Source organism: Camelus bactrianus, chromosome 16, assembly GCF_048773025.1.
Source record: "Camelus bactrianus isolate YW-2024 breed Bactrian camel chromosome 16, ASM4877302v1, whole genome shotgun sequence".
NCBI classification, from domain to species: domain Eukaryota; kingdom Metazoa; phylum Chordata; class Mammalia; order Artiodactyla; family Camelidae; genus Camelus; species Camelus bactrianus.
This window is the reverse complement of record NC_133554.1, coordinates 47697747-47723705: the sequence shown is the minus strand read 5'-3', so window position 1 is coordinate 47723705 and position 25959 is coordinate 47697747. Positions and strand designations below refer to the sequence as shown.

At 40.5% G+C, this 25959-nt stretch overlaps 1 protein-coding gene across 15 annotated transcripts in view; it reads left to right on the top strand.

Annotated features, from left to right (window-relative positions):
* Window positions 1–3015: 3015 nt before the first annotated feature.
* The window catches only part of BPTF (bromodomain PHD finger transcription factor), a 128066-nt gene continuing 105122 nt past the window's right edge, over window positions 3016–25959 (top strand). For all 15 annotated transcript variants that reach the window (XM_045511961.2, XM_074343498.1, XM_045511960.2 and 12 more), the window contains exon 1: window positions 3016–4213. In XM_045511961.2, coding sequence (XP_045367917.2) covers window positions 3031–4213 — 1183 coding nt within the window. In that variant the 5' untranslated portion in view covers window positions 3016–3030. The remainder of the gene's footprint in view (window positions 4214–25959) is intronic.

Here is a 25959-nt window from a genome sequence, read left to right as displayed (position 1 = left end):
CTCCCATAGGTGACTAAGGAAGACATTTGAGCTTGGTTTAACAGATGGTGTCAGCTGGGAGTGGTCTGCTAAGGTGTTAGAGCTGCACTTGGAAGTGGTCTTGAAGATGGTCTTGGAAGTGGCGAAAGGAAACCTTTGGAGTGGGCAGAGCTTTGGGTTGCACTCTTGTGGTTCTCTTTGCTTTGAGAAGGACTCTACCCCAATTCATGAGCCAAGTGGGCAGGGACTGAGATTGGGGACAAGGAGGCTTGGGAGAGAGGATGTAGCTGATAAAGATGTAGGTGGACCTCTCAGAATAGACCTAGAAAGTGAGAGTATTTCTAGCCTAAAGGAATATTTATCAAAATGTCCCCACTGCTAAAGAAGTGTTAATAAATTTGTGGACAAGAAGACTCGTCAGGTGGATGAGAACCCTTCCCTAGTCAAGCCATTGCCTGTTTACTGGGGTCATGAGCTTACTGCGGGCTTCTCCTCGGCAAGGCTGATCTGTTGCTTCTGCTGAAGGAATCATTATAATGTATCATTTCTATCATGGGGGGTACAGTGGTTAGCCTCATCAGGAAGAGGTTTTTACTGAATTTGGATTTCCCTTGCCCACCAGCCATGCTTTTACCATCCTCATCCTAAATGGGCTTACTTACCTTCTCCACCGTTACGGCATTGGTCTTAGTTCTGGCTGCTATCACAAATTACTATAGCCCTTGTGGCTTATAAACAAGGGAAATTTATTTCTCACAGTCTGGAAGCTAGAAGTCTGAGATCAGGATGCCAGCATGGCTGGGTTCTGGTGAGAGCCCTCTTCCAGGCTGCAGACTTCCCGACTTCTCCTTATATCCCCACATAGAGGAAAGCAGAGGAGGGAAGCAGACTCTCCCATGATCTTATAAGAGCATTAATCCCATTCATGAGGGCTCCACCTTCGTGATCTCATCTAATCCTAATTACCTCTCAAAAGCCCCATCTCCTAATACCATCACATTGCGGGATTTCATCATATGAATTTTGTGGGGACCCAAACATTTAGTCCATAACAGCATCTAACCAAGGAACTAAATTTACAGTGAACTAAGTAAAGAAACTAGGGTCCTATCAGATTCAATAGCCTTATTACGGACCCCAACAACCAGAAGCAGCTGGCTTTACAGAATAGTGGCATGACCCATGAAATACACAGCTACTGAGCCAGCTGGAAGACAAGCTCTTGAGAGCTTGGATTCCATTTACAGTGGTCCCTGGCTATCCTTGGGGAATTGGTTCCAAGATCACCTCCCCCCCCACCCTCAGATAACAAAATCCAAGCATGCTCCAGTCCCTTGTGTAAAATGGCATAGTATTTGTATATAACCTATGTCCTCCCATATACTTTGTTTTGGGGGGGAAGGTAATGAGGTTTATTATTTAATTTTTTTAATGGAGGTACTGGATGGAGATGGAACCTAGGACCTTGTGCATGCTAAGCATGCACTCTACCACTTGAGCTATACCCTTCCCCTTCCTCCTGTACACTTTAAGTTACCTTCAGATTACTTATAATACCTAATGAGAACCTATTTTAAAATAGGTTTCCTCCACTATTACATTGTAAACCCTGAAGGCAGTCACCATTTTTTTTTTTGTTTTGTTTTTCAGGGGAGATAATTAGGTGTGTATATTTTAATGGAGGTACTGGGGATTGAACCCAGGACCTCATGTATTCTAAGCATGCACTCTCTAACACTAAACTATACCCTCCACCCTGGCTGCCACTGTTTTTAAATATCTTTGTATTTAAGTACATAGCATTGTTTATATAGTGCAGGATACAAGTTGCAAACTTGTAGACTCTGCGCTGTATCTGAACTGCATTTATTTTGATCACTCTGAAGTGTTGTTTAAAAACTGACAGTTGCCAGGAGGGAGGGTAATAGCTCATTCATAGGGTGCATACGTTAGTACACACGAGGTCCTGGGTTCAATCCCCAGTACTTCCATTTTTTAAAAAAAGAGGAAAAAAAAAAACCTGTCAGTTACCAATATTTAAAAATCAAGAGATTTCAAGTGAAATACACATTTCCACCTTCTCTTGAAAAATTTGAAGATCTTGCCATTTTAGGCCCACATTCCGAAAGCTGCCCTCTTTTTACAAAACACAGGCACTAGCATTTGCCAAAGTTCCTCACCTTGCCCGTTTGATTTACTTTCATTTCTTGCCTAGCCCCTGAAGGCACATAAGTTTGCTACCCTTGCTGCTCAATGGAACTATATTGAATAATGAATTTGGTAATCAATGCTTGTATTTTCATTTTCATTTCACATATGTGGTCTATCCTTATAAATAGACTGTAATAAGCTACTTGGTGGTCAGAGTCCTGTTAACTATTTCTGTTGAAATCACCAGTTTTTGGTGGTTTCAATACCTATTAATATGCTTATAAAACCTTGCTCTGAGCCTCAGAACTGGCTTGACCACCGCGAGTTGTCTCCCTGCTTTGGTCTGGGGAAGCCTAAAATTTCATCGTTACGATTCGTTCCCTGGGCTAAGCCGAGACTTGGTTACTTGTCAGGTAAAGATATTAAAATGACTTCCCGATAACACAAACGTACAACAGATTTAAGTAGGGTTTAGGCGGGAAGTTACCCTTTCTACAGCAAATAAGAAATTGGAAAGTTCTTCCTGAGGTGGTCGAGTTTCTAACTGGGACACCGGGAAAGGTGGAGGAGACTGGAATATAGTTGCATTCTGGAGTTTATCCAAGGGTTTTTGGGTGGGGATTTCATCCGAAGAGTATCAGAATGGCTCTCCCTCGGGGTCTGGCAGCCTAGGGCGTGGCTTCTGGCACAGCCCCCAAGCAGTTGTCATTGGGATCAATTTCAGGACTCTCTAGAACCAAGCCTTCGGAGTTTCACATTTCTGGGGGCTCCTCTCCCCGCCCCCAGGTAATTTCCCTCGGTTGCGGGCGCTGCCCTGCCGCCTGGGTCGCTTAAGTCTCCCCGCTTCGCGATACCCTCTCTGGCTTTCAGCATCAGTTTCCCTAAGGGGGCAGAAGGGGGATGAATTTGGGGGCTTCTCCACCCTTATTTTTGAGCCGGGGAAGGTGGACGCCGGAAGGAGGCCCTGTGAGTTTCATGCTCAGCAGTCGGCTCCCGAGGCCTCCGACCCGGGGCACTTCTCCAGGGAGAGCCCCTCTCCCCGGAGCCGCCGGCGGCTGCGGTCCAGCCTCGCCGCGCGGAGGCACCCAGGGCTCCCCGCCCCCGACCCGGCGCTCCCGCGCTCCCCCTAGCGGCCGCCGCGCGGCCTCGCTCCGTCCCAGGCTCGTCGGCGGCGCAGCTCACGTGACCGCGCTCCGGGCCTGCGGCCGCTGTCGGTTCCCCCAGTCACCGAGCGAGAGGGAAGAAACAAGATGGCGGCTGAAGGCGATCCGGAGTGGGGCCCCAGCAATTCGGATTGAGCCTTCTCCCTCCACCCGCTTCCGCCGGCCGGGCCCCTCCCGCCCGGCCCCGCCGGCCTCCCCACCCAGCCCCGGCGCTCCCCACCGCCACCCCTCCGCCCGCCCCTCCCCCCTCCGCTTTCCCTTCTCCCCCCGCCTCGGCTCCGACATGAGGGGCCGGCGGGGCAGGCCGCCCAAGCAGCCCGCGGCTCCCGCTGCGGAGCGCTGCGCCCCGGCCCCGCCGCCGCCGCCGCCGCCGCCGCCCACGTCCGGACCCATCGGGGGGCTCCGCTCGCGGCACCGCGGCAGCAGCCGGGGCAGGTGGGCCGCCGCCCAGGCTGAGGTGGCGCCCAAGACGCGGCTGAGCTCGCCCAGGGGGGGCAGCAGTAGCCGGAGGAAGCCGCCGCCGCCGCCGCCGCCGCCGCCGCCGCCGGCCCCCCCCAGCACCAGCGCCCCGGGCCGGGGGGGGCGAGGAGGCGGGGGCGGCAGGACGGGGGGCGGGGGCGGCGGCGGCCACCTGGCCCGGACCACCCCGGCCCGGAGGGCCGTCAACAAAGTGGTGTACGATGACCACGAGAGCGAAGAGGAGGAGGAGGAGGAGGAGGACATGGTCTCCGAGGAGGAGGAGGAGGAGGAGGACGGCGACGCCGAGGAGACCCAGGATTCCGAGGAGGACGAGGAAGATGAGATGGAGGAGGACGACGATGACTCCGATTATCCGGAGGAGATGGAAGACGACGACGACGACGCCAGTTACTGCACGGAAAGCAGCTTCAGGAGCCATAGCACCTATAGCAGCACTCCAGGTACCCACCCAGCCCAGTTGCTGCAGACTCCTTCCCCACCTCCTCCCCCATCGCCCCTTGCTCACTCTCTCTCTGTCTCCCCCCACCCCACCTCCCCCCCAAACAGAGGGGAAATGCGACGGCACAGCAAGTGGCAAAAAACTAGATTTACAAGAGGAAAGAGGCGCATTGTTCAAAATGGAGATTGCATTGTTGCAGTTCGCAGGCCACACACTCGCTCTCTCTCTTTCTCTCCCCCCAACCCCCTCTTTTTTCCTCTTAAAAATTTGTGCCAGTGCAGTGTCTCCACCGGGCAGGATTGAAACTTTGGCACACACATATCCATTGCATTCATTTTTCTCTCCTTGTTTTGGTTTGGTTTTTTGGAATGAAAGAAGCCTCTTGTTTTGCAAACCTCTTTGCATTTCTAATGTGGTTTCTTTTAGATTTTTATTCTATATCTGTTCCTTAAAAGGGAATCGAGGATTTAGACAGATTGTGGCATACGAACACACACAAAACATGCTTCTCTTCACACGCCTGGCTGTGTGGTTTTAAAACTGTGTTAAGGAAATGGATCAGTTGGGTTAGTAGGGGAGCTTTACCTGGTCCTGTGTGTTTGTTTTTATTCTTGAGTGCTAATGGGCTCGTGCAACAGTTGCTGGTAAATGGCTGATTAAAAAGCAAAGCAGAAAACCAAAGCCAAAACAGATTGGGTATTTCATCTGATTGAAAATCATTTTGGTAAAATGCAAAATAAGAGACGGCAAGAACATGCGTCTTAACTAATTTGATCCCTTTGCTTTGCCTGAGAAATATAGTTTCGTGTCACCTGTTGCAGGGGGCGGATAGTTTGATCAAGCAGTTGTAATTACCGGAGATGAACTTTTGGACCAACTTCCAAGTCACACAGCAGAAGTATAGGGAGATTTATTGTAAAATGACTTTTTTCTTTTCATTCTGTTTCTGAGATGGTAGTCCTCCCTGGATCTGTAATGAATTTCTCCATGGTGACTCCTCGCCTGTTTTCTCAGAAAGTTTCTCTAGGCAGGTGCTGAGATGTTTTTTGTTTATTTAAAACACACACACACAGTTGCTGCTTTCTATTAAATATGTAGTTGTGGCTTACTAAATTGTGAAAAAAACTTAACTTGTAGCAATAACTTAAAAGATTTTTTCCTTTATATTTTTGTTAATCTGGATTAACGAAATTAGAATCTAGATTTAAGAGCATTTACAAAGTAAAGTTTATGAGGAAATACAATCTTTGAAAAGTGACTAAGATGTGTCACTTTGGTTTTAAAAGAGACTAGGATAGTAGAAGTGGTTAGATTTAAATGTGCCCATTTTTAAATAAATGCTTAAATACTCATTGGAGGAGTATGAGTATTAAACCAGATATGAACCCATTTAGATTGCCCTGACAGCAAATGAAAAAGGTAATTTCTTTTGCCTGACAGTAGGAATATCTTCCTGTCTTTGGGAAGGGGGTGGGGGTGGGGGGAAGCTGACAGGAGAATTAAGGGAATGAATCAAGTGTCAAGTGTATGTCTTATTTGTGGAAGGGACTACACACCACTTTTCATTTTTTGTCAAATTAATTTTAGTACATCTTTTATAGTAATAGTTTTTACCTTAAAAAAATCATGTGTGGTCCTTTCTACCAAGAGCTCAGAATTGAAAGACCCATGGAAGGTAAATTACACTATCAGAGAAAGTTTTTTCAAATTAGACAGAGCTAAGGCGTTTTGGCAGGGTGGTTCAGCTAACTTTAACTCCTCTTCAGAGGTCTAGCAAGTAATATTTAGGACTGAGAGCTTTGTATATGCTGAGTTGAACTGCAATTTGTTGGTTAGGTTTCCTTTTTTAAAAAGATACTTATATCTTTATGGACTTCCATGACATTTTGTTTTTCCTAATGACACTTGTAGTGTACCTTGTGTGTGCTGGCCCTATCTGTGTGAGACTAAAGACTGTATATCCTTATATGAATTTTATACTCCCTGCACCTCTAGGACAGTGACTCGTACACAGCAGGTGCTCATCAGAGGCTGATTGGACAAATAATTGTTAGTAGGTGAGAGCTTGTAATAGATGAAGTTTTGATAATTCTTCAATGGGTGCCGTAATTCCTGAGTATTTTGGATTTTGGAAACTAAAAATTGGTCTAGTGAGATTTTGATAGACAGTTTGACCAGTGAATGCCTTTAGCACCAGGGTTAGTGTGGTGGTGGTGTTTTTGTTTTTTTTTTTTTTTTCCTTCCCAGAGTTAGTGTGTTTTGAGCTGCTGTTTCATATTGCTTGCTAGGCATTTTCTTTATTGCGTGCTGGTGGTAACTTGTTAGCTGTTTTACTTTTTGAAACATTATTTCTCAAGTTTATGGTAAAAGAGATGATACATTTTGTGCTGTAAACTTTTAGAATATGGCCACTTGCCTGGAATAACAATACGTGCCAGTGAGTTGTTTAGGCTAAGCACGAGTTTCATTATTTTTATTGTCTGTGCTCCTAGACAGTGAAGGCTGGGAAGAAGGCTGTCAGGGAAACGTGTATGTGTGCATGCTTTGGAAGGAAAAATATTCTAGGACTGATTTAAGATATCCCAGGAGCTCATGGTGGATTTGAATCCGGCTCTATTGTCAGGGCTAAAAGAGAAGTGTACTTTGTTGCTAATTTAGAATAAGTTGATTAAATTTTGTGAACTAGAATGCTGGCTTAAGTACTAGCATATTAACTATCTAGTATAAGAAATAACTCATTCATTTATTCATATGTTGAGTACTTTGTAGGTAATATACCTGTTTATACTGAGACATTCGTTGATGTTACCAGCTTAATTTTTAAAATCATAGATTTTAAAAAGTTTATTCACTAGAGGTGAAATGTTTTCCTTTTATGGATAAAAAATGTAAATGGGTGTGTAAGGTACTTACATGACAAATCTGACTATAGGGATGATAAGGTTTTCTGGGAGGGAAGAGATAATTAGGTCTAAAATTAGGTATATTTTTTTTAAGTAAGGTATTGGGAATTGAACCCAGAACCTCATGCATGCTAAGCACACACTCTACCATTGAGCTATACCCTCCCTGCTAGATGATAACTTGTTAATACAGAAATTGGAATCATCTAGTTTTGCTTAAATTCAAGGCATTTGACTGAATAAGGCTTTTGTTTTTATTGTGAAAATTTAGAGTTATTTCAGCCTGTAGCTTTTATGACCTACTTGGCCAGTACGTTGAGAAGGGTTATATAGAAAATCTGTTTTGAATAAGCGTTGGTGAAGTTCTGACAGCACCCTGAAGTCAAGCATTTGCTAATTCGAAAAAGTTAAATCAGACTTGAAACAGAATAGTTCTTGCATTTAACCTGCATAAGATGTCTGAGACTACCTAGCTGGTATTTTGAAATTTGGAACCTCTGCTGACTTCAGAAAGCAAAAGCCCTGGTTTTGTCCTGGGAGAGCTAGTGATTCGTGTCCTCTAAGGATGATGACAGTTGTGGGTGGCATAAGATGCTGTGAATGAACTGCAGATTTATCTGAAGCACAGTTTGTTACTGGTTTGGCAATATTTATTCCCACTTGTGTCAACCAAATACCTTTTCAGTATACTTCTAGTTCTTGATTGGTACAAGTGAGGTGCAAAGTGCAGTGGAGATTTTAAGGAGGGCAGAGTTGGTGTGGGCATATGCTTCCTGGATGGCCACACAGATAGTAAGGATTTACAGAGGGAGGGAGGGAGCAGCGTGAACCAAGGCACTGATTTTAAAGTGCGGGCAGCCTTAGGTAACTGGTTTAGCGAGAGCCTGAGAATGTGAATAGGAAGTGAAGTGTAAAGCTCCGCTGTTGGGCGGTACCTAGAGAACCAGGCATTTGTACTCCCTCCCTCATCTGTAGGGTAAGAATTGGGCTAATCAGTGATCCTCAGTGATTTTTCACTCCTGGGGCACCTAAGAGATATGCTGTATTCCCATAAGCACCACGCAGGAGCATGAAACAAAACCAAATCAAATCACGGAGATACTGTTAAATCACCGATGCAGTCAACTCTTTCCCCCTAGATTGAGAGAATTCCTGGAGGAATTGATTTCTGAAGGTTCCCCTCCTCTCCAAGTCTATTTCAGATCTGCTTCATTTGGGAGATTATTGGAAATCCATTGGGAGATCTGGAAACAAGTGGGATATGATTTCGGTGGGATGTTGTCAGGAAGTTTAGCATTGCTTCTCTTCTGCAGGATGGATTGGAAGAGGACAGATAGCTGGTGGGGATCCGGGTCAGTTTTGTAGCCCTGGATGGGAAGATCAGTTCAGGGGGTATTTCGGAGTTCTCCAGGCCTCGACAGCATCAAAAGTGTAAACAGAGAGGAATTCATCAAATATGCCTCTGTAAGAATGGTGGTGCTTTCAGTAGCAATAGGAATTCAAGATTGTAAGAGATTAAATTAATGAGATCTGTTTTCAGGTATCAGTACCTGAGGTTAAACATGAGAATTAAAAGAAAACAAGGGTCGTAAAGAGTTATTAAAAGGTTGGACAGCATGCTCTGCGAGTAGTAGAGAGGTGTGCCGAGATGTGCAGTAAAAACGGTCTTGTGAACAGTCATACTCACCTACTCTTCTGGTATATGTTTGGAATGGAGCTGTGTGTTGACGTGTGTGCACAGCAGGATTGGGGATATTAAGGCCAGAAACTCTGGTCTCTTCTGTTAGGTCCGCCTTTTTTTACTTTTGAAAATTCCTTGTCCAACCTGTGACTGCAGATCCTTGGAGGGTGAGAGGGTGGTGGTAGTGGTGGCAGACCGGTAATCTGGGTGGCATAGACAAGAGCAAATCCTAGCTGATGCCCTCTTTGCATCAGGTAGATCCCTCCCTCCCTGCTCCTCAGGCTTCCTCGAATCCCACTTCTCTGGGGCTCTCTTCCCAGAGTCCTTCCCAGAGTGCTTACCTTGGTCTCTCTCTTCAGTGCCTGCTTATAGCAGTTGTGGCCGCATCTTCATAATTTGGCCCCGTTTAGCACTGACCCTCATTATTCTGATTTTTTTCATGCTTTCAGTTCTTTAAAATGATAAGGTTCAGGAGGCAGAACATTTCGCTTTGAAAGATTGAAAGTAAAATCATACAGATAGAATTAAAATGCATATAGCTAAATGTAATGTTTTTTTTAATATTTCTCATTTTAAAATTTATTTTATTGAATTATAGTTGATTTACAATGTTGTGTTAGTTTCCAGTGTACAGCAAAGTGATTCAGTAGATATATATAATATATATACACAAATTATACTTTTTCATATTCTTTTCCATTGTGGTTTATTACAGGATATTGAATATAGTTCCTTGTGCTATACGGTAGGACCTTGTTTATTTTATATATAGTAGTTTGTATCTGCTAATCCCAAACTCCTAATCTATCCCTCCGCTACGCCCTTTCCCCTTTGGTAACCATAAGTTTGTTTTCTATGTCTGTGAGTCTGTTTCTGGTTTGTAAATAAATTCATTTGTGTCATTTTTTAAGATTCTGCCTGTAAGTGATATGTTCTTTTTCTTTCTCTTTCTGGCTTACTTCACTTAGAATGGTGATCTCCAGGTCCATCCATATAGCTGCAAATGGCATTATTTCATTCTTTTTTATGGCTGAGTAGTATTCCATTGTATAAATATACCATATCTTCTTTATCCAGTCATCTGTGGATGGACATTTAGGTTGTTCTGTGTCTTGGCTATTGTAACTAGTGCTGCTGTGAACATTGAGGTGCATGCAGCTTTTTTTTTTTTTTTAATTTTGTGGGGAGGGGGGTAATTAGGTCTATTTATTTATTTACTTTTGGAGATTTATAGATGGAAGGATCTGGAACCAGACCTCTTGGGTTTGAGTCTGGACTCTGCGATGATGGGCATTTGGCTCAGCTCTTTGGACCTCACTCCTCTGTGAGGTGGGACTCTCACAGTACTGAGTCAAGGTGCTGTGAGGGCTGAAGGGTTAACACAAGTGCAGTGCCTGGAGCAGGGCCTGCACGTGGTAAAGAGTCAGTGAGTAGTAGCTATTATTGTCTGTTGATTTGTTTCTGACCTGAAGATGGAGGTTCTGTGAAGATATAGGGACCTTAATTCCTATGTGGTGAGGTAGTGTTTTATTCTATTGAAAGATGTCAGTTGACTTACAAGGTATAAAAATATTTTGAGGGCCACATTTAAGTAAAAATCTACATTAAAATAGAGCTTTATTTTCCCCTCTTGAAAAGAATTATTAAATGTTTAACTTACCCATTTAAAAAAGTTAGTTTACCTAATGGCTGACTTATTCTAGAACTATAATGAAAAAATACACTTACTTCAGTTTTTTACACTGTTCAGTTAAAGTAGAAAGAGTGCTCTTGATGTTTCTAGCTCACTGGTAGTTCCTTTTCTCTGTGCCATCTTCCTCTGCCTGCTCCTTAAACACCAGTGCTCCAGGTTTTCAAACCAGCCCCTGGGCTCACTGCCCCTCTTCCCCTGAGATCTCATCTCATCTATTCTCAGGTTGTTTTTTAAAAATTGCAACGAAAAATTTAAAAATAGTGCAGATTTACTCTTTTGGGAAAATACACATAATATAAGATGAAAATGATAATCATCTGTAATCCCACTGACCAGAGATAATTACTGGGCATATTTCTATATATATTCTTTTTTTTCTGAGTAAAGATAGATTTATTTAGAGAGATACATACCTCATAGAGTTCAGGCTACATATTCCATTTTATTCCATTTACTGTAACTTCTTATCTACATATTTTTAAAAAGATACAATAACTAGGATGATGTTAAGCAAACTGATTGTTTTTCCTTAATATACAGCAAGACGTTCCCACATCATTGTATCCTTATCAAAGCAGTACATGAACATAGGTAAAATACATTGAAATTGTATGAAAGGCTCATGGTGAACAAAAGCAGTTCCCTGCTGCACCTCTTCCCACCCTGACCTCTCCAGAGGCAGTGACTTTCTGTCCTTCTAGCTTTTTTTTTCTCCCTCCCCCTGGGATTTACCACAGTATTTTTTAAAGAATATGCTTTTATTTGATTTACCAATTTTAGACATTTCTCCCTTGACTTTGTTACGGTGAAGATTTAGCCCTGTTACTACTATCCTTACTTTCTCTTTATCCTCTTCTTAAGGTTGTAACATGATATTTGGATAAATCATGAGGGATTGAGTACACTATTGTAACTATGTAAATATTCACAATTGAGTCAAATCATGTGCTAATATTATTACTGTAACTATTTTTCTGGAGTTACTGCCTTATATTTTTTACTAGCTTAGTGTTCTGTGTACCTAGCCTAGTGCACTCTCAAGTCTAAAATATCTTACCACTTACTGTTTTCCAAATTCTGCAATGTAATAATTCCATTTTTTTTCCCTTGCTGATCTCCCTCTGCAGCCCTCGGAATTTCTGCTCTCACCTGAGCTGGTTGCTCTCAAGGTCTGTTGAACGTCGGTCACGCTGAAACTGCTTTTCGCTGCTTTCCGTGTTGATTCTGTTTCTTGGGTTCTACAGCTTTCTTGGTTTGTTTCCTTTTTCAGCACAATCTCTGGCTGCCTTCTAAGAATGGGTACATGAGAAATAACCTTTGTTCTTTTATCATATATCTGAAAATGCCCTTTTCAGTCCTAACACTTGGCAGATAGTTCAGCTGGGTATAGGATCCTAAATAAGAGAATCAGTTTCACTTGAGAGGTTTTCTCTGTTGTGTTCCAGCATCTGGTGTTGCTGTTGAGAAGTGAAGAGCCATTCTGATTACTTCCTTCATGTCTGATTTGTTTTTTGCCCCCTTTCTAAAGATTTTAGGCTCTTTTCATGGTCTCCGGTATTCTGAAGTTCTGCAGTGATATCATAGACCTTGATATGGCTCTTTTTCATTCAGTGTGTCTGGGTCTTGGTGGGCCCTTTTAATTTGGAGACTCATATTGTTTAGTTCTGAGAAAATGTCTTCTCTGATTTGCTAATTTTCCCCCAACTTTGCTCAGTTCTTTTTTTGAATTCCTGCTTAGTTAGATATTAGATCTTGTAGACTAAGCCTATGAAATTTCTTATCTTTTTAAATTCTTTTTAATCTGTTTGTCCTTTTGGTCTGCTTTCTGGTAGATTTCTTTCTCTTTCTCTTCCAGGCTTTCTATTAAATCAGTTTTTGTTTCAGCTATCAGATAGTTAATTTCCAAAAACTGTTTTCACTGTTCCTTTTTCATAGCGTGCTGTTTGTTGATATAGTATCTTCTTGTATTTCTCCTTATTGATAATTTAAAAAAACATATTGAAGTACAACTTAGATAAACAGTAAAATTCACCCTTTTTAGTGTATAATTTGACTCTAAGTTTTGGCCAATGCATACAGTCTTGTAACCACCACCACCTCAAAGCATAGACTAGTTCCATCACCTCCCCGAATTCCCTTATACTCCTGTCCTCAGCCCTTCTCCCTCCTCCTCCACCCAGGCCACCACTGGTCTCTTTTCTTTCCCTATAGTTTGCTTTTTCCTGAACATCATATAACTGGAATTATACCATATGTAATCTTCTGAGTCTGGCTGCTTTTACCCAACGAAACGCATTTGAGACTCAGTCAGGATACTGCTTGTGTCAATAGCTGATTCCTTTTAATTGCCGGGGAGGTAGTTCATTATATGAATGTACCACAGCTGGTTTATCCATTCACCAGTTTGAACATTTGAGTTGTTTCTAGGTTTTGGAGATTATCAATAAAACTGCTATAAACATTCACCTCCAGGTTTATTTTGTAAACATAAGTTTTCATTTCTCTTGGGTAAATACCTAGGAGTGGAATCACTGTGTTGTATGCTAAGTGTATTTTAACTTTCTAAGAAACTGCCAGACTGTTTTCTAGTTAAACATTTTGTGTTCTCACCAGCAGTGGGTGATGGTTCCAGCCATTGTAGTAGGTGTATAGTGGTATGTTTCATTACAGTTTTAATTTGCATTGCCCTAATGATGAATGTTGCTAAACATCTTTTCATGTGCTTGTTTGCTATCTGTAAAGAAAATCATTGGTGAAATGTTGAAATATTTTGCCCAGTTTTTAATTGGGTGGTTTTCTTGCTATTTGTTTTTGAAAGTTCTGCTAACATAGTAATTATTTATGATACATAATTTTCCAAAGCCCTCTTCTCTATTCCTTTTTTCAAAGTATTCTCTTCTTGGATGCAACATCCACTCATCTCTCTAAGGACATTTTTTATCATCATCATCATCATCATCATCATCATCATCATCATCATCATCATTGTTTTTGCAGTTTTCTTCAGTGTCTTGTGTTTCTTCAGATCCCACTCTTCTGTTTTAGTTTTCTCTTTGATTTCAGATGCCCGTGATTCTTAGCCGTTCCTATGGGGAATGAAGCACTGGATAGCACTTTGTGGGTTTCACTGTGAAGTAATTGGGCAGTGGAACCCCAGATCAGTTTTTGTGTATTTTTGTTTTCTCTTGCGCTCTTTTAGTTTTTTCCCCTGTGAGTCTGTTTGTTTGGTTTCTTAAGGGAAGATTGCTTGGGGCTGGGAGTAGGGGTCTCAGGGCATCCACTATGCTGGGAAACTGGGTGAGGGAAGGTGACTAGGGCCTGCCCCTCTGCGTAGACACACTCTACTAAATTTCCCTGTTAGAAACCCTGAGCCAGCCTTCCCCCCCCCCCCAATTGTGGTATAATTGACATACAACATTATCTTAGTTGCAGGGGTACAACATCCTGATGGTGCTTGATACATTGGCAAGTGATCACTGCAGTGATCTGTCTATATACATAGTTACAAAGATGTGTTTTTTGTTTGTTTTTCTTTTTGTTTGCTTTTTGTTGTTGTTGTTTTGTTTTTTAATAGACTTTATTCTTTTAGAGCAGCTTCAGATTCACAACAGAATTGAGCAGAAAATAGAGTTCACATATAGCCCTTCCCACCCACACATGTATACTCCCCTACCCTCAACATCTCTCATCAGTGTGGCATATTTGGTACAATCGATGAACCAACATGGGCACATTATTATCAACTGAAGTCCATAGTTTACATTAGGGTTCACTCTTAATGTTGTACATTCTATGAATTTTGACAAATGCATAATGACATCTAGCCACCCGTATAGTATCATACAGAGTAATTTCATTGCCCTAAAAATCCCTTGTGCTCCATCTGTTCCTTCCTCCCTGCCTCCCAAAGATGTGTTTTTTTTCTTGTGATGACAGCTTTTGAGATCTACTCTCTTAGTAACTTTCAGATATACAATGTAGCAGTCTTAATTATAGTTCCCCTGCTGTAGGTTACAGCCGCATGACTTACGGCACTTTGTATCTTTTGACCCTCTTCCCCTATTTTGCCCCCACACCCTATCCCTTGCCTCTGGCAAGCACCAGTCTGTTCTCTGTATCTCTGAGCTGCTATTGTTTTTAGGTTCCACATATGAGTGAGATCGTATGGTATTTGTCTTTTTCTGTGTGACTTATTTCGTGTAGTGTAATGCCCTTAGGTCCATCATGTTGTCTTAAATGGCAGGATCTCCTTTTTTATGACTAAATGATATTCCACATTGTGTGTGTGTGTGTGTGTGTGTGTGTGTGTGTGTGTACACGTGTGTACACACCACATTTTCTTTATCTAGTCATCCACCAGTGGACACTAAGGTTGTTTCATGTCTTGAATTGTAAATAATGCTGCAGTGAACATAGGGGTGTAGATATCTTTTCGAGATAGTAATTTCTTTTCCTTTGGGTATATACCCAGATGTGGAATTGCTGGATTGTATGATAATTATATTTTTAATTTTTTGAGGATCTTTCCTACTGTTTTCCGTAGGGGCTGCACCAGTTTGCATTCTCACCAGCAGTGCACAAGGGTTTCCTTTTCTCCACATCCTTGCCAACACATGCTATTTCTTGTCTTTTTGAGAATAGCCATTCTAGCAGGTGTGAGGTGATATCTCATTGTGGCTCTTTTCTCTTTGTTCTAGTCTATTTTTACTTCTTGTATTTCTTTGCTGTCAATTTACCAAGTGTTGAGAGGGAAAGGATATTAACTCATGTTACGTATTCGCCATATATAAACTGAAGTCTCATGTAGTATTTCTTTACAATGTGATTAGAACAGTTAAAAAATAACTTATCTAATACTTATTCAGTATGCAATGTACTGTGTTAAAAGCTTCAAAGAGAAGCAGTGGTGGATAAGAAGTGGTCTCTACTCTCAGGTCTTTATTCTTTTGAAGAGGGAATGATAATACAGTGCATAAATGTAAGATAACGGGGCAGACTCTACAGTATGCTGTAAGGAAAACAGAGAACTAAATTGGGGAGAGAGGCCTTAGCCGATTTGGGAGATCAGAAATGGTGTCAAGAACAAGGCTGAACTTGAGATATGCCTTGAAAGTTGGGTTGAATTTCTCCAAGTGGAGGTGGAATGAGAAGAGAAAGCAGGTGAATGTAAGATGACAGGAGGGTGCTTGTTCAGGGACTACATACTTGTGGTCTGAGTGTGGAGGAGACAAGGCTGGGGACGTGGAGGTTACATTCTGGACCAATTTGAGTAAATGCCAATCTGAGGAATTTGTACTTAGTATGCAATGTAGAGTCATTGAATGTTTTAAAACCATAGTGTGTCATAATAAAGCTGAGCTTTTTTGAAAAATAATCTGGCTGATATGATGGCTTTTACATAAGATTCCATCGTAGGGCGTTACCAAATGATTAAGCTGTTGTGTACAATCGTTCCTTACTATCTGTGGGTGATTGGCTCCAGGACCCCTCCATGAATACCAAAATCTGTGGGTACTGAAGTCTCTTATATAAAATGGTGTGGCTCAGTTGGCCCTTGTGATCTCACACGGGCGCAGAACGCGTGGATGTGGAGGGCTGACTGTTTGCTGTGATTACCTGTGGTGGCTAAATCTTCAGATAAATCTTGCTTCACATTACTGATTTTTTTTAAGGCTTTTGCTACGTATTATTAATATATTAGAAATATTATATTATATATTAGGTAATATATAATTACATACATATTGTTATATATATAATATGGTATATTGTTGCATTAAAAGTGTAATAAATATATTTCCACGAGCAGTGTATGAAAGTGCCCATTTTGGTCAGCACTGATTATTTGTAAACCACCTTTGCATTCAGTGGGTTAAAAGCTCTCGTGTTTGAATTAGCATTTTTTTTTTTTTTGACTACTAATAAGATTTAATAGTTTCATGGCCCCTGATACCCAAATCTCCATCGTTACGGTTTCCTTCCTGTGTTTTAACTCGCAGATGGGTGAATACTTCTTGAACCCCTCCACTCAGATGTCCTGTAGGCCCATCCAATTCAGGTGTTCCAAGTAGAGTTGGTGCTTTAGAATTCCCAGCCTCCTGTGTCCTTGCTCAGTGAGTAATGGCACTGCCCACTGAGTCGCCCGAGTCAGAGTGAGGAAGCAGCGGACTCCTCCCTGTGCCTCAGCCTCCATGTCACCAGGCTTGTCACAGGCCCTGTTCACTTTACATCTTACGTAGCTTTTAGATTTCTGAATGCTCTCTTGTTCATCTGCGCATCAGGTCTTCCTTATGCTTTACTTAGCCTCGTGATGGAGCTGCCCTGTCTGCCCCACCTCCTTTGTCTGTTCATCTCCTCTCATGTCCGTCTTCTGCACACACTGCCCGGCTCTGAGACAGATCTGATGGTGTCATGCCCTTTCTTAAAACTCCTTTGTGGGAAAAATGATGTGTGCTTTACTGAATGTGGACAACCTCAACTTGGGTTTTGCTTCCCTCCACCTGCCTCATCTTCTGTTGCTTCACTGATTTGTTCATTTATTCAAAAGATACCTATTGAAAACCTGCTACGTGCTAGGCCCTCTCTGGAATGTAGCCACGAATAAAGTAGATATGGTCCCTGCTCTGATATAGCAGGGAAGAGAGCCAGTGAATCAGTGAGAGAACTACTTCCACAGGGAGCAAGTCATATCATTTCTTGTGCAGGGGGAGGGGTGTCAGAAAAGACTTCCCCAAAGAGGTGACACTTAAGCTCAAAATTAAAGTAGCCAGGTGTGAGAAGGGGAAAGAGGATTCTAGGTCTTAGGATCCCCATGTGCAGTGGGCTGGAGGGAAAACCAGGAAGGATTTTAAAGTCGGGAGTGATGTGATCAGATTCGTGGATTTAAGAAAAAGTCCCTCTGGCTATAGAATAGAGAATGAACTGGGGTGAGGGAAGAATTGATGAAGGGAATCAAGCTGAAGTTGACGAAGTGACACATCTTGTACTTTGGAGAGAAATATTCAAAAAACAATTTAGGACTTAGAATGACAGATTGGTTAGAGGGGGTGTGGTAGAGAAGGAGGTCAAGGTTGAATTGACTTCTAAAGCTCCTTTATTTCTCTTCTTATTTACAACTTATTTTTCTTTACTTTGAATTTGATTGTCAAGTATTACTGAATTCTTTGGGAAGGTCCCCCTCACACACCTGTGCTGATGAACGCCCAGTCACACATCCGTCACCTTCTCCTGCCTGCCTTCTCTGGTCCCTCTTTGCTTTTCCTTAGGTGGAACTGAGTTCCCTTACCTCTTCCCTACCCACCAGGGCCTTGTACATTTCGATGTTGTTTAGTTTCCAAATATTTGGGAATGTTTTAAGTTTCTTTTACTGATTTCTAATTTAATTTCAGTATATTCAGAGAGCATACTTTGTATGACTTTAGTTTTGTAAAAAAAATTTTTGAGGTTTGTTTTGTGCCCCAAAACGTCGTCTGGCTAGGTGAACTTCCCTAGAGGACTTGGAGAGAAGGTGTGTTCTGCTGCTGGTGGGTGGAGTGTTCTGTAAGCGCCAGGTCGAGGTGGTTGCAGTGTGAAGTTCTAGATCCTTGCTGATTTTCCACCTGCCTGTTCTGTTGATTTCCAAGAGAGGAATGTTGATGTCTACAACTATTGTGGCTTTACCTATTTCTCTTTGGAGTTCTGTTAAGTCTTCATGTATTTTGAGGCTCTGTTATTGAGTGCATAAACATTTAGGAAGGATTATTCAACCCCTTCATCATTCTGTCTTTATCTGTTAAGACATTGTACTGAGGTGGACTGTGGTTATCTGGCTGTCTCCTTCATTAGAACCTACCATAGGCAGGGAGGGTCTCATTCATCTCCCTCTCCTTAGTGCTGGCCCACCCTCTAGTATGCGGTAGGCGGCACAGGTAATTGTTGAACTGAGTGTACAAGTCTGAAAAAATCCTTTCACTCTTAGTTCTGCCCTGTCCAGGTTGGCAGCCACTAGCCACATGGGGCTATTTACTATTTTAAAAAATTTTTATTTTGATGGCAGTACTGGGGATTGACCCCAGACCTCGTGCATGCTGAGCACTGCATTCTACCTCTGAGTTCTACTCTCTCCCCTTAAAGTTAAATTAAGTAAAATTCAAACTTCACTTCTTCAGTGGCACTAGCTACATTTCAGGTGTCAGTCGCTACGTGTGATATAGAACATTTGGGTCATTTCATACCATCATAGATGGACTGACTGTGCTGTTGTAGTCAGTCCGCTTCTGCTAGCGTGTGGGAATTGACCTAGCTTCTCTTCTCCTCAAGTCTTTTATTTGCTCCTGATCCTGCACAGCCTGGTTAGCCCCAGCACTCTGGCTGTCCTTCTCCTTTGTTGAACCTGTCAGACTTGGGATCATCTTCAGGATGAGGGCATCATTGTTGTTCTCTGTGGTTGGGGGAAGAGGCAGTCAGCTAACAGTTTTAGAAAATCTGCCGTGGTCCTGATAAAATTAATTCATAGATGTAGGGCAGGAGGGAGAAGGATTAAAATTCAGAAACTTTTGGGGGAGAAATTTAATTTGATTACTCAGTTCCTATATTGTAAAAGTTTAAAAGTCGGTGTTGGAACAGAATTGTCACATATTGGTGTGTCTCAGTGTGTCTGAGTTCTCCTATATAAAACCTCTTTCTCTGAAGTCTCTGGACAAATGATTTAACTACTTTAATAGTTTTCAAGGAAAAGGTGTCACTTTTTGAGTGGAATTCTTTTGTTACTTAAGTGATGTTAAGTTGCAATTATGGAACCTCAGGAGATTTCCTAAGAAAGCTAATTCTTAGACTCTTTTCTACTCGTGAATGTGTTCTAGAATTCACACACTTGGAGACTGCACAGCCAGGTGATGGATACTGAGTGGCAGTGCTCAGTAGGTGCAGTTTGTACATTTTGCTGTCATGGCTTCCTGCTTGATTTCAGTGTGTTAACATTGCCTCCTTTGAGGTCTGTTTATAGTATATTCTATTTATGGAACTTAAAAAGCATTTCAGAAATGCACATATTAATCTGCATGGAATTTCTCTTCTTGTCCTTTTTCCTTCTAATGCTTGCATAGCTACATCGAGACTTGTCTGAGGAAATAATCCAACATTTAAAATAGCTAATAAAATTTTATCCCTTCCTGTCCGTGCAGCTTTCCCTGTTCTTCTGGACATCAAAATTATTTCACACACTCCTTGAAGTTTTAGTAAATTACTCTTTTCTCCAACTTATGACCGTACTCTGCTTTCAAAGTGTTATCCAAACGATAAAAAAAAAAGTAAAAGTGATTTTACTGCAATTTCAGATATATATTTGAACTTTTTAGTTTGAATTACCTGGGTGAAATGCCTCAGATCTCTGATCCTCTGTAAACTTGGAATATTGCATTCATCCAGATATATTATTATCCCTAACTGCCTAAATAGCTTGAGTTATAAATCTTCCCTGCATTTCAGGAGAAACCTAACAGTGGAGACTGTTTATAGCAGGGGGCACAAATTCAAATGCTACATAGTCCAAGTATATAAGGTAAAGACATGAAGTGGCTTTTTTCTTTATTAATATGTAGCTGCATTCGCTGTTAAAGTTTATTTGTCTTGAAAAGACTAGCTCTGTTGGAACTTGTGTCCCTTTTTGCTTTTACAGACAGTGCTGATCTAAATGTGCTAGAGCTGTATCTTTAGTCACCCCGACTGGTGTTTCTTTGGGTGGATTCCGAGGAGTAGGATGGTTGGGGTACATCTAGTAGGCTGACCCAGGGTAAACTCCCATCACCTATTCTAACATTCTGATCTGTGTTTATATGGCTTTTTCTAGAACTTATCAAAGTTTACTCTGACTTTAGCAGGTGTTCTTGGGTGCAGACTAGGCCCAAAGTCCATTCCTCATTAATTTATTGCTAAATATACTTACTTGTAATATGGCAGCCTGAAGTTTAGCTCTGACTGGGGAGGGAGATGGGGAGATGTCTGTTTTGAGAGTTTTCTGGCCAAGTGGGAAATGGAATTCTTTATTACTCCTTAGCTTGCATGTGACCTTAGAGAAGTCATTCCTCTGTGGGCCTTACTAGTTTACTGACCTGTAAAGTGTCGACTGGACTAGATGATCTACCGGGCAAGAGACTGGCAAGCTTTCTCTTAAAGTGCCAGATAGTAAATATTTTAGGCTTTGTGAGTCAGAATGTCTGCTCCTACTACTCAGCTCTGCCACTGTAGCATGATAGCAGCCCCTTCTTGAGCTCTTGACATTCATTAATCTTTGATTTGGATAATTAGATTAGGGGGGAAAAACTTTGAATTTTTAAAATAACACTTCTGAAAATCTAGTAAGAACTTCAAATTTTATTTTTGCTTCTTCCCTTTAACAGGAAAGAAATACAAAAAATTTATAAAACTCAGAAGTTAACGTTATTATTTTGATTACTGTCCTTTGGTAACCGTCTTTATGTGAATGTGTGTGTGTATGCATATGTGTGAGCACTTACATGCGTACTTTTTTTTCTTTTTAAATAAAATTGGATAATGCAGTTTCTTGGGATTTTCTACATTGGTAATGATGTTACCTTGCATGATACCTTTATATCTTCCTTTCCCAAGCTGGATTTTCTTTTTCTTATTTCAGTGGCTAGGACTTCTAGTATGATGTTGAGTAAGAGAAATGAGAGTGGTGATCTTTGTTTCGTTCTTGATTTTGAGGTTAAAATAGTCAGTCTTTGACCATTAATTATGTTGTTTATTATAGATTTTTCAGGTTGAAGAAGTTCTCTTCTGTTTCTAGTTTGCTGAGAATTTTTATCAGGAATGGATGTTCAATTTTGTCAGATTTCTTTTCTGCAGCTGTTGATTTGTTTGTATGGTATTCCTTATTCTTAATTTCTTTTTTTTTTCTTTGTAGAATCCACTCAATTATTTATTTAAATAAGTAGCTTTTAAACACTTTTTGAAAGTAGGGATAGTGTCTTGACTATTTTTTCTCTATACAAAGCAGTGTATAGTAGTTATTTAATAAAGATTGAAAATTAAATTGGTGAGTGCTTATTCTTAATTTCTTATTTAGTCTTTCGATATGGTGAATTATGTTGAGTGATTTTTCAGTGTTGAACCAGTTTACATTCCAGGAGTTAAACTCCACTTGGTCACAACGTAGAATCCTTCTTATATATTGCTGAATTCATATATATGTTGTTTTTGGAGGATTTTTATGTCTGTGTTTATGGGGAATACTGATCTGTAGTTTTTTTTTTCTTGTAATGTCATCTGATTTTGATATCAGAGTAATGATGGCCTCAAAAGGCATTGGAAAGTTGCCTCCTTTACTGTTTTCTACAAGAAATTGTGTAGAATTTTAAGTATTTCTGCCTTAAACGTTTGGTAGAATATTCCAGTGATGTTATCTAGGCTTGAGTTCTCCTTGTTGAAAGATATTTAACTGTGAATTCAATTTCTTTAATACATAGAAAGCTATTCCAGATATAAATTGCTCTTGAGTGGGCTTTGATTATTGATGTCTTTCAAGAAATTGGCTCCTTTCATTGTGAGTCCAGTTTGTGAATATAAAGTGGTTTGTAATATTCCCTTATCCTTTTGGTATCTGTAGAGTCCGTAGTAATGTCATCTCTTTCATTCCTGATATTGAAATTTATCTTCTCTCTTTTATCTTGGTTCAGTCTGTCCAGAGGTTTATCAGTTTAGTTATTAATCTGTTAAAAGAAGCAGCTTTGGGATACATTGACTTCTGTCTGTAATTTTTCTCTCTTCAATTTCATTGAATTTGCTCTACTCTGTTGTTTCCCTCCTGCTTGCTCTAGGTTTGATTTGCTTTTATTGTGGTTTCTGAAGGTAGAAGCTTACCCTGCAGTCAATGACTTGAGACCTTCCATTCCTAATCTAGGCGTTTATTGCTGTAAACATCCCTTTATGCACGTTATAAGCTTTTCCCCACAATTTTTGATTAGTTGTATTTTCATTTTCATTCAATTCACAGTATTTCTTAATTCCTATTGTGACTTAACTCTTTGACCTATGAATTGTTTTGAAATGCATTGTTTACTTTTCAGACATTTGGGAATTTCCCAGATATTTTTCTGTTATTGGTTTTTAATTTAACTCCATATGGTCAGAGAATGTACCTAGGTATGGCTAAATGTTTAAAAAAATTAAGTCATTTGAGATATGTGTTATGACCCAAAACAAATATTGTCTGTTCAGGTGAATGTTCCTTGTGTGCTTGGAAGGAAGATGTATTTTGCTGCTGTTGGGTAGAGTGTTCCATAACTGTCGATTAGATCAAGTTTGTTGATAGTGTTGTTAAGATCTTCTGTATCTTTGTGGGTTTTCCATCTACCTCTTCAGTGATTACCAAAAGAGGAATGTTAAAATCTACAGCTGTTGTTATAGACTTTTCTCTATCTCCTTGCACTTCTCTATGCTTATACTTCGTATATTTTGTGGTTCTTTTATTAGGTACATAAACATTTGTGGTTGTTTCGTCTTCTTGATCATTTGACCACTTTATCATTATGAAATGACTTTCTTTACCTTGGTAATATTCTTTGCTTAAAATCCACTGTTTGATATTAATATAACCAATTCAGCTTTTTTCTTTTTGAATAGTGTTAGCATGGTGTACCTTTTTCTACCCTTTTACTTTTAATCTACTATGTCATGTTTTGAAGGGGTTCCTTGTTTTTTGTTTTTTGTTTTTAATCCAGTCTTCTGACAGTGTATTCAGACTGTTTACATTTAATATAATTGATATGATTGAATTTAGGTGACTAGTTTATCTAACGCTTTTTTCTTTCTCTCTCGCTCTTTTTTTTTTTTTTTTCTTTTTTGATTCTGTTTCCCTTTCCTGCCTACTTTTGGATTAATTGAGTCTTTTTTATTGTTCCATTTTAATTTATTAGCTTTTTGGTTATATCTGTGCTATTTTTTAGTGGTTCCTCTAGGATAACAAAATATTTATTTACTTATAGTTAGTATTTCATCCCTTTAAGTAAAATGTAAAAGTGTCACAACGATAGAGGTTTCTTTATCCTAGCCTCCTCCCAGTGTTAAGATTGTCATATATGTCTACAGTTGTCCCTCCGTGTCTGTGGGGGATGAATTCCAGGACCCTTACGCATACCAAAATCTCCGGATGTCAAGTCCCTTATATAAAATGGCACAGTACAGTCAGCCCTCTGCATCAGACTCTACGTACATTGAAAGCCCCACTAGACAATGTTACCATTTTTGCTTTCAACCATTATGTGTATTTTAAAGCGTTTAAGAGTTGAAACAACCCTTTTCTGTTTCTTTTTAAATTTACCCACATACTAACCATGTTTGTTGCTCTTCCTTTGTCCCTAAAGTTCCAGTTATCACTCTGGTAACGTTTCTGTTTGTTTTACCATTTTTACCATTGTTTTAGAGCAGGATGTCAGGGAACAAATTCTCTTCGTTTTCCTTCATCTGAAATATTTTCATTTTGCCTTAATTGTTGAAGGGTATTTTTAAAGGATATAGAATTCTGGGTTGATGTTTCTCTAAGTGCTTTGAAGATGTCCCATTCTCTGCAGTTATTTGAATTAATGTTCTCTCATATGTGATGCTGGTTTTCTCTTGCTGCTTTGTGGGTTCTTCTTCAGCTGTACGTTCTAGAATTCCTTCCATACTCTGGCTTGCAGGGGCCCCGTTTACTTGATTGACTGGCCAGAAAGGTGTTTAATTTTCTTGCAGTTTCTGTAGTTGGAGCCTCCATTGAGGTGGGGACTAGAAGAGGGATAAAACGATCAAAATAACAGCAAAACAGGGAATCCCCCTCACACTCTCCAGCTTACAGGGGACCCTTTCCTCAGCCCTCTGCCTGAAAGACAGGGAGGGTATCTTGGAGTTTTTCTGTTGGTGCTTCTCGCCGTGGATGCACTGTCAGCGTGTTTATTCCAGGAGAGAAAATAGGGAAACAAACCTTTGCTTCTTATTTGTTGTTGCTGCTTGAAGTTTTGACTCCCCTTCCTGTCCTTGTGCTTTTGCTTTTTTTTTTTCCTCTCTCCAGAATCTTTTGGTGGTGGTTTTTTTGTATTTTGTCCAGTTTTCGGTTGTAGTTTAGTAGAGTCATTCACTTAAGTGAGCGCCCTCTATCTTAACTGGCCTTGGACCACGTTCTTTGTTTGTTTGTTTTTGGTGGGGGTGGGTAATTAGGTTTATTTATTTTTAGAGGAAATAATAGGGATTCATGCAACCCAGGATCTCATGCATGCTAAGCGTGTGCTCTACTACTTGAGTTATACCACCCCACCATCACATTCTTTTTATGAGCTGCATAGTGTTCCCTTGTGCAGAAGTACAGTATTATAGTTTATTATTTTAACCAGTTCTTTAGTGGTGGACATTTAGGTTATTTCCAACTTTTAGTTATTGCAAACTGCCAGAATGAATATACATATGAGTATGGTATATGGTAAATTCTTAGAAAGGAAATTGCCAGATTAAAAGGTATGTATCCTCTAATTTTTCATAAATAATTTACATATAATATGCTTCTGGATTTTACTTGCTCTTTAAAATTTATTTTTATTGAAGTGTTATTTACCAGTTTTAAGTATATTTTTCATTTTATTTTGAGAACTGTGATTGGCCCATCATTTCTTTTGTGGAGGGAAGGGTGCATGTCTTCTTAGGTTTTGGTGTCACTGTTACCCTGGGTTTTATAAAAGGACTTTTAAACTTTTCTCTTTTTCTGTCCTCTGGAATGTTTTGAAAACCATTCAAGCTGGGTGCTGTTTAATGGGCAGGGGCTCACTGACATCTTCGTTTTCTCTCATCACTGATTTGCTTTCTGTTTTTTTGATTGAGTTTTGGTGTTTAGTAATTCTCTAACAATCATTCTGTCATCCAGGATTTAAACTTTATTAACATTCTTTTAATAGCTTCTGTACCTGTGGCAAATTCCCCTTTGTCATTGCCAATTTTATTCATTGTGTTCACTCCCACCTTTTCTTGATTAGCTTGGTTCTAGTTTAAATGGACCGTGTAGATCGCCTCTGTCCACTTTATCCACTCTTCTGCTTCCTCTTTGTGGACATTGGAACTTCTGACCTGCAATCCACATAAATATTCAGTCTACTAGCTCTGTGAAGGTCAAAAAGAATTGTCTTAGTTCCCTGCTTCTATTCTGTTTCTATCCATTTCTCCCTGGATTTCTTATAATTTTGTTTTATATAGTCTGATGGCAGTTTATTTGGTTTATTAATTCATGCAGCAGCTACTTACTCAGGAATCTACCATGTGCCAGGCACTGTAATAAGTATTGGGCCGGAGAAGCCAAACAAAAATAGTCCTGGTGGTTGTGGAAGCTGTAGTCTAGTAGAAGCATATGTTAATTGAGTGAAAATATAAGAGTTATAAATGTGGTAGAATATTATGAGGGAAAAGACATGAATGAGTGAGTAGCTGGCCTCTTGAAAGAGTGGGTGGAAGTA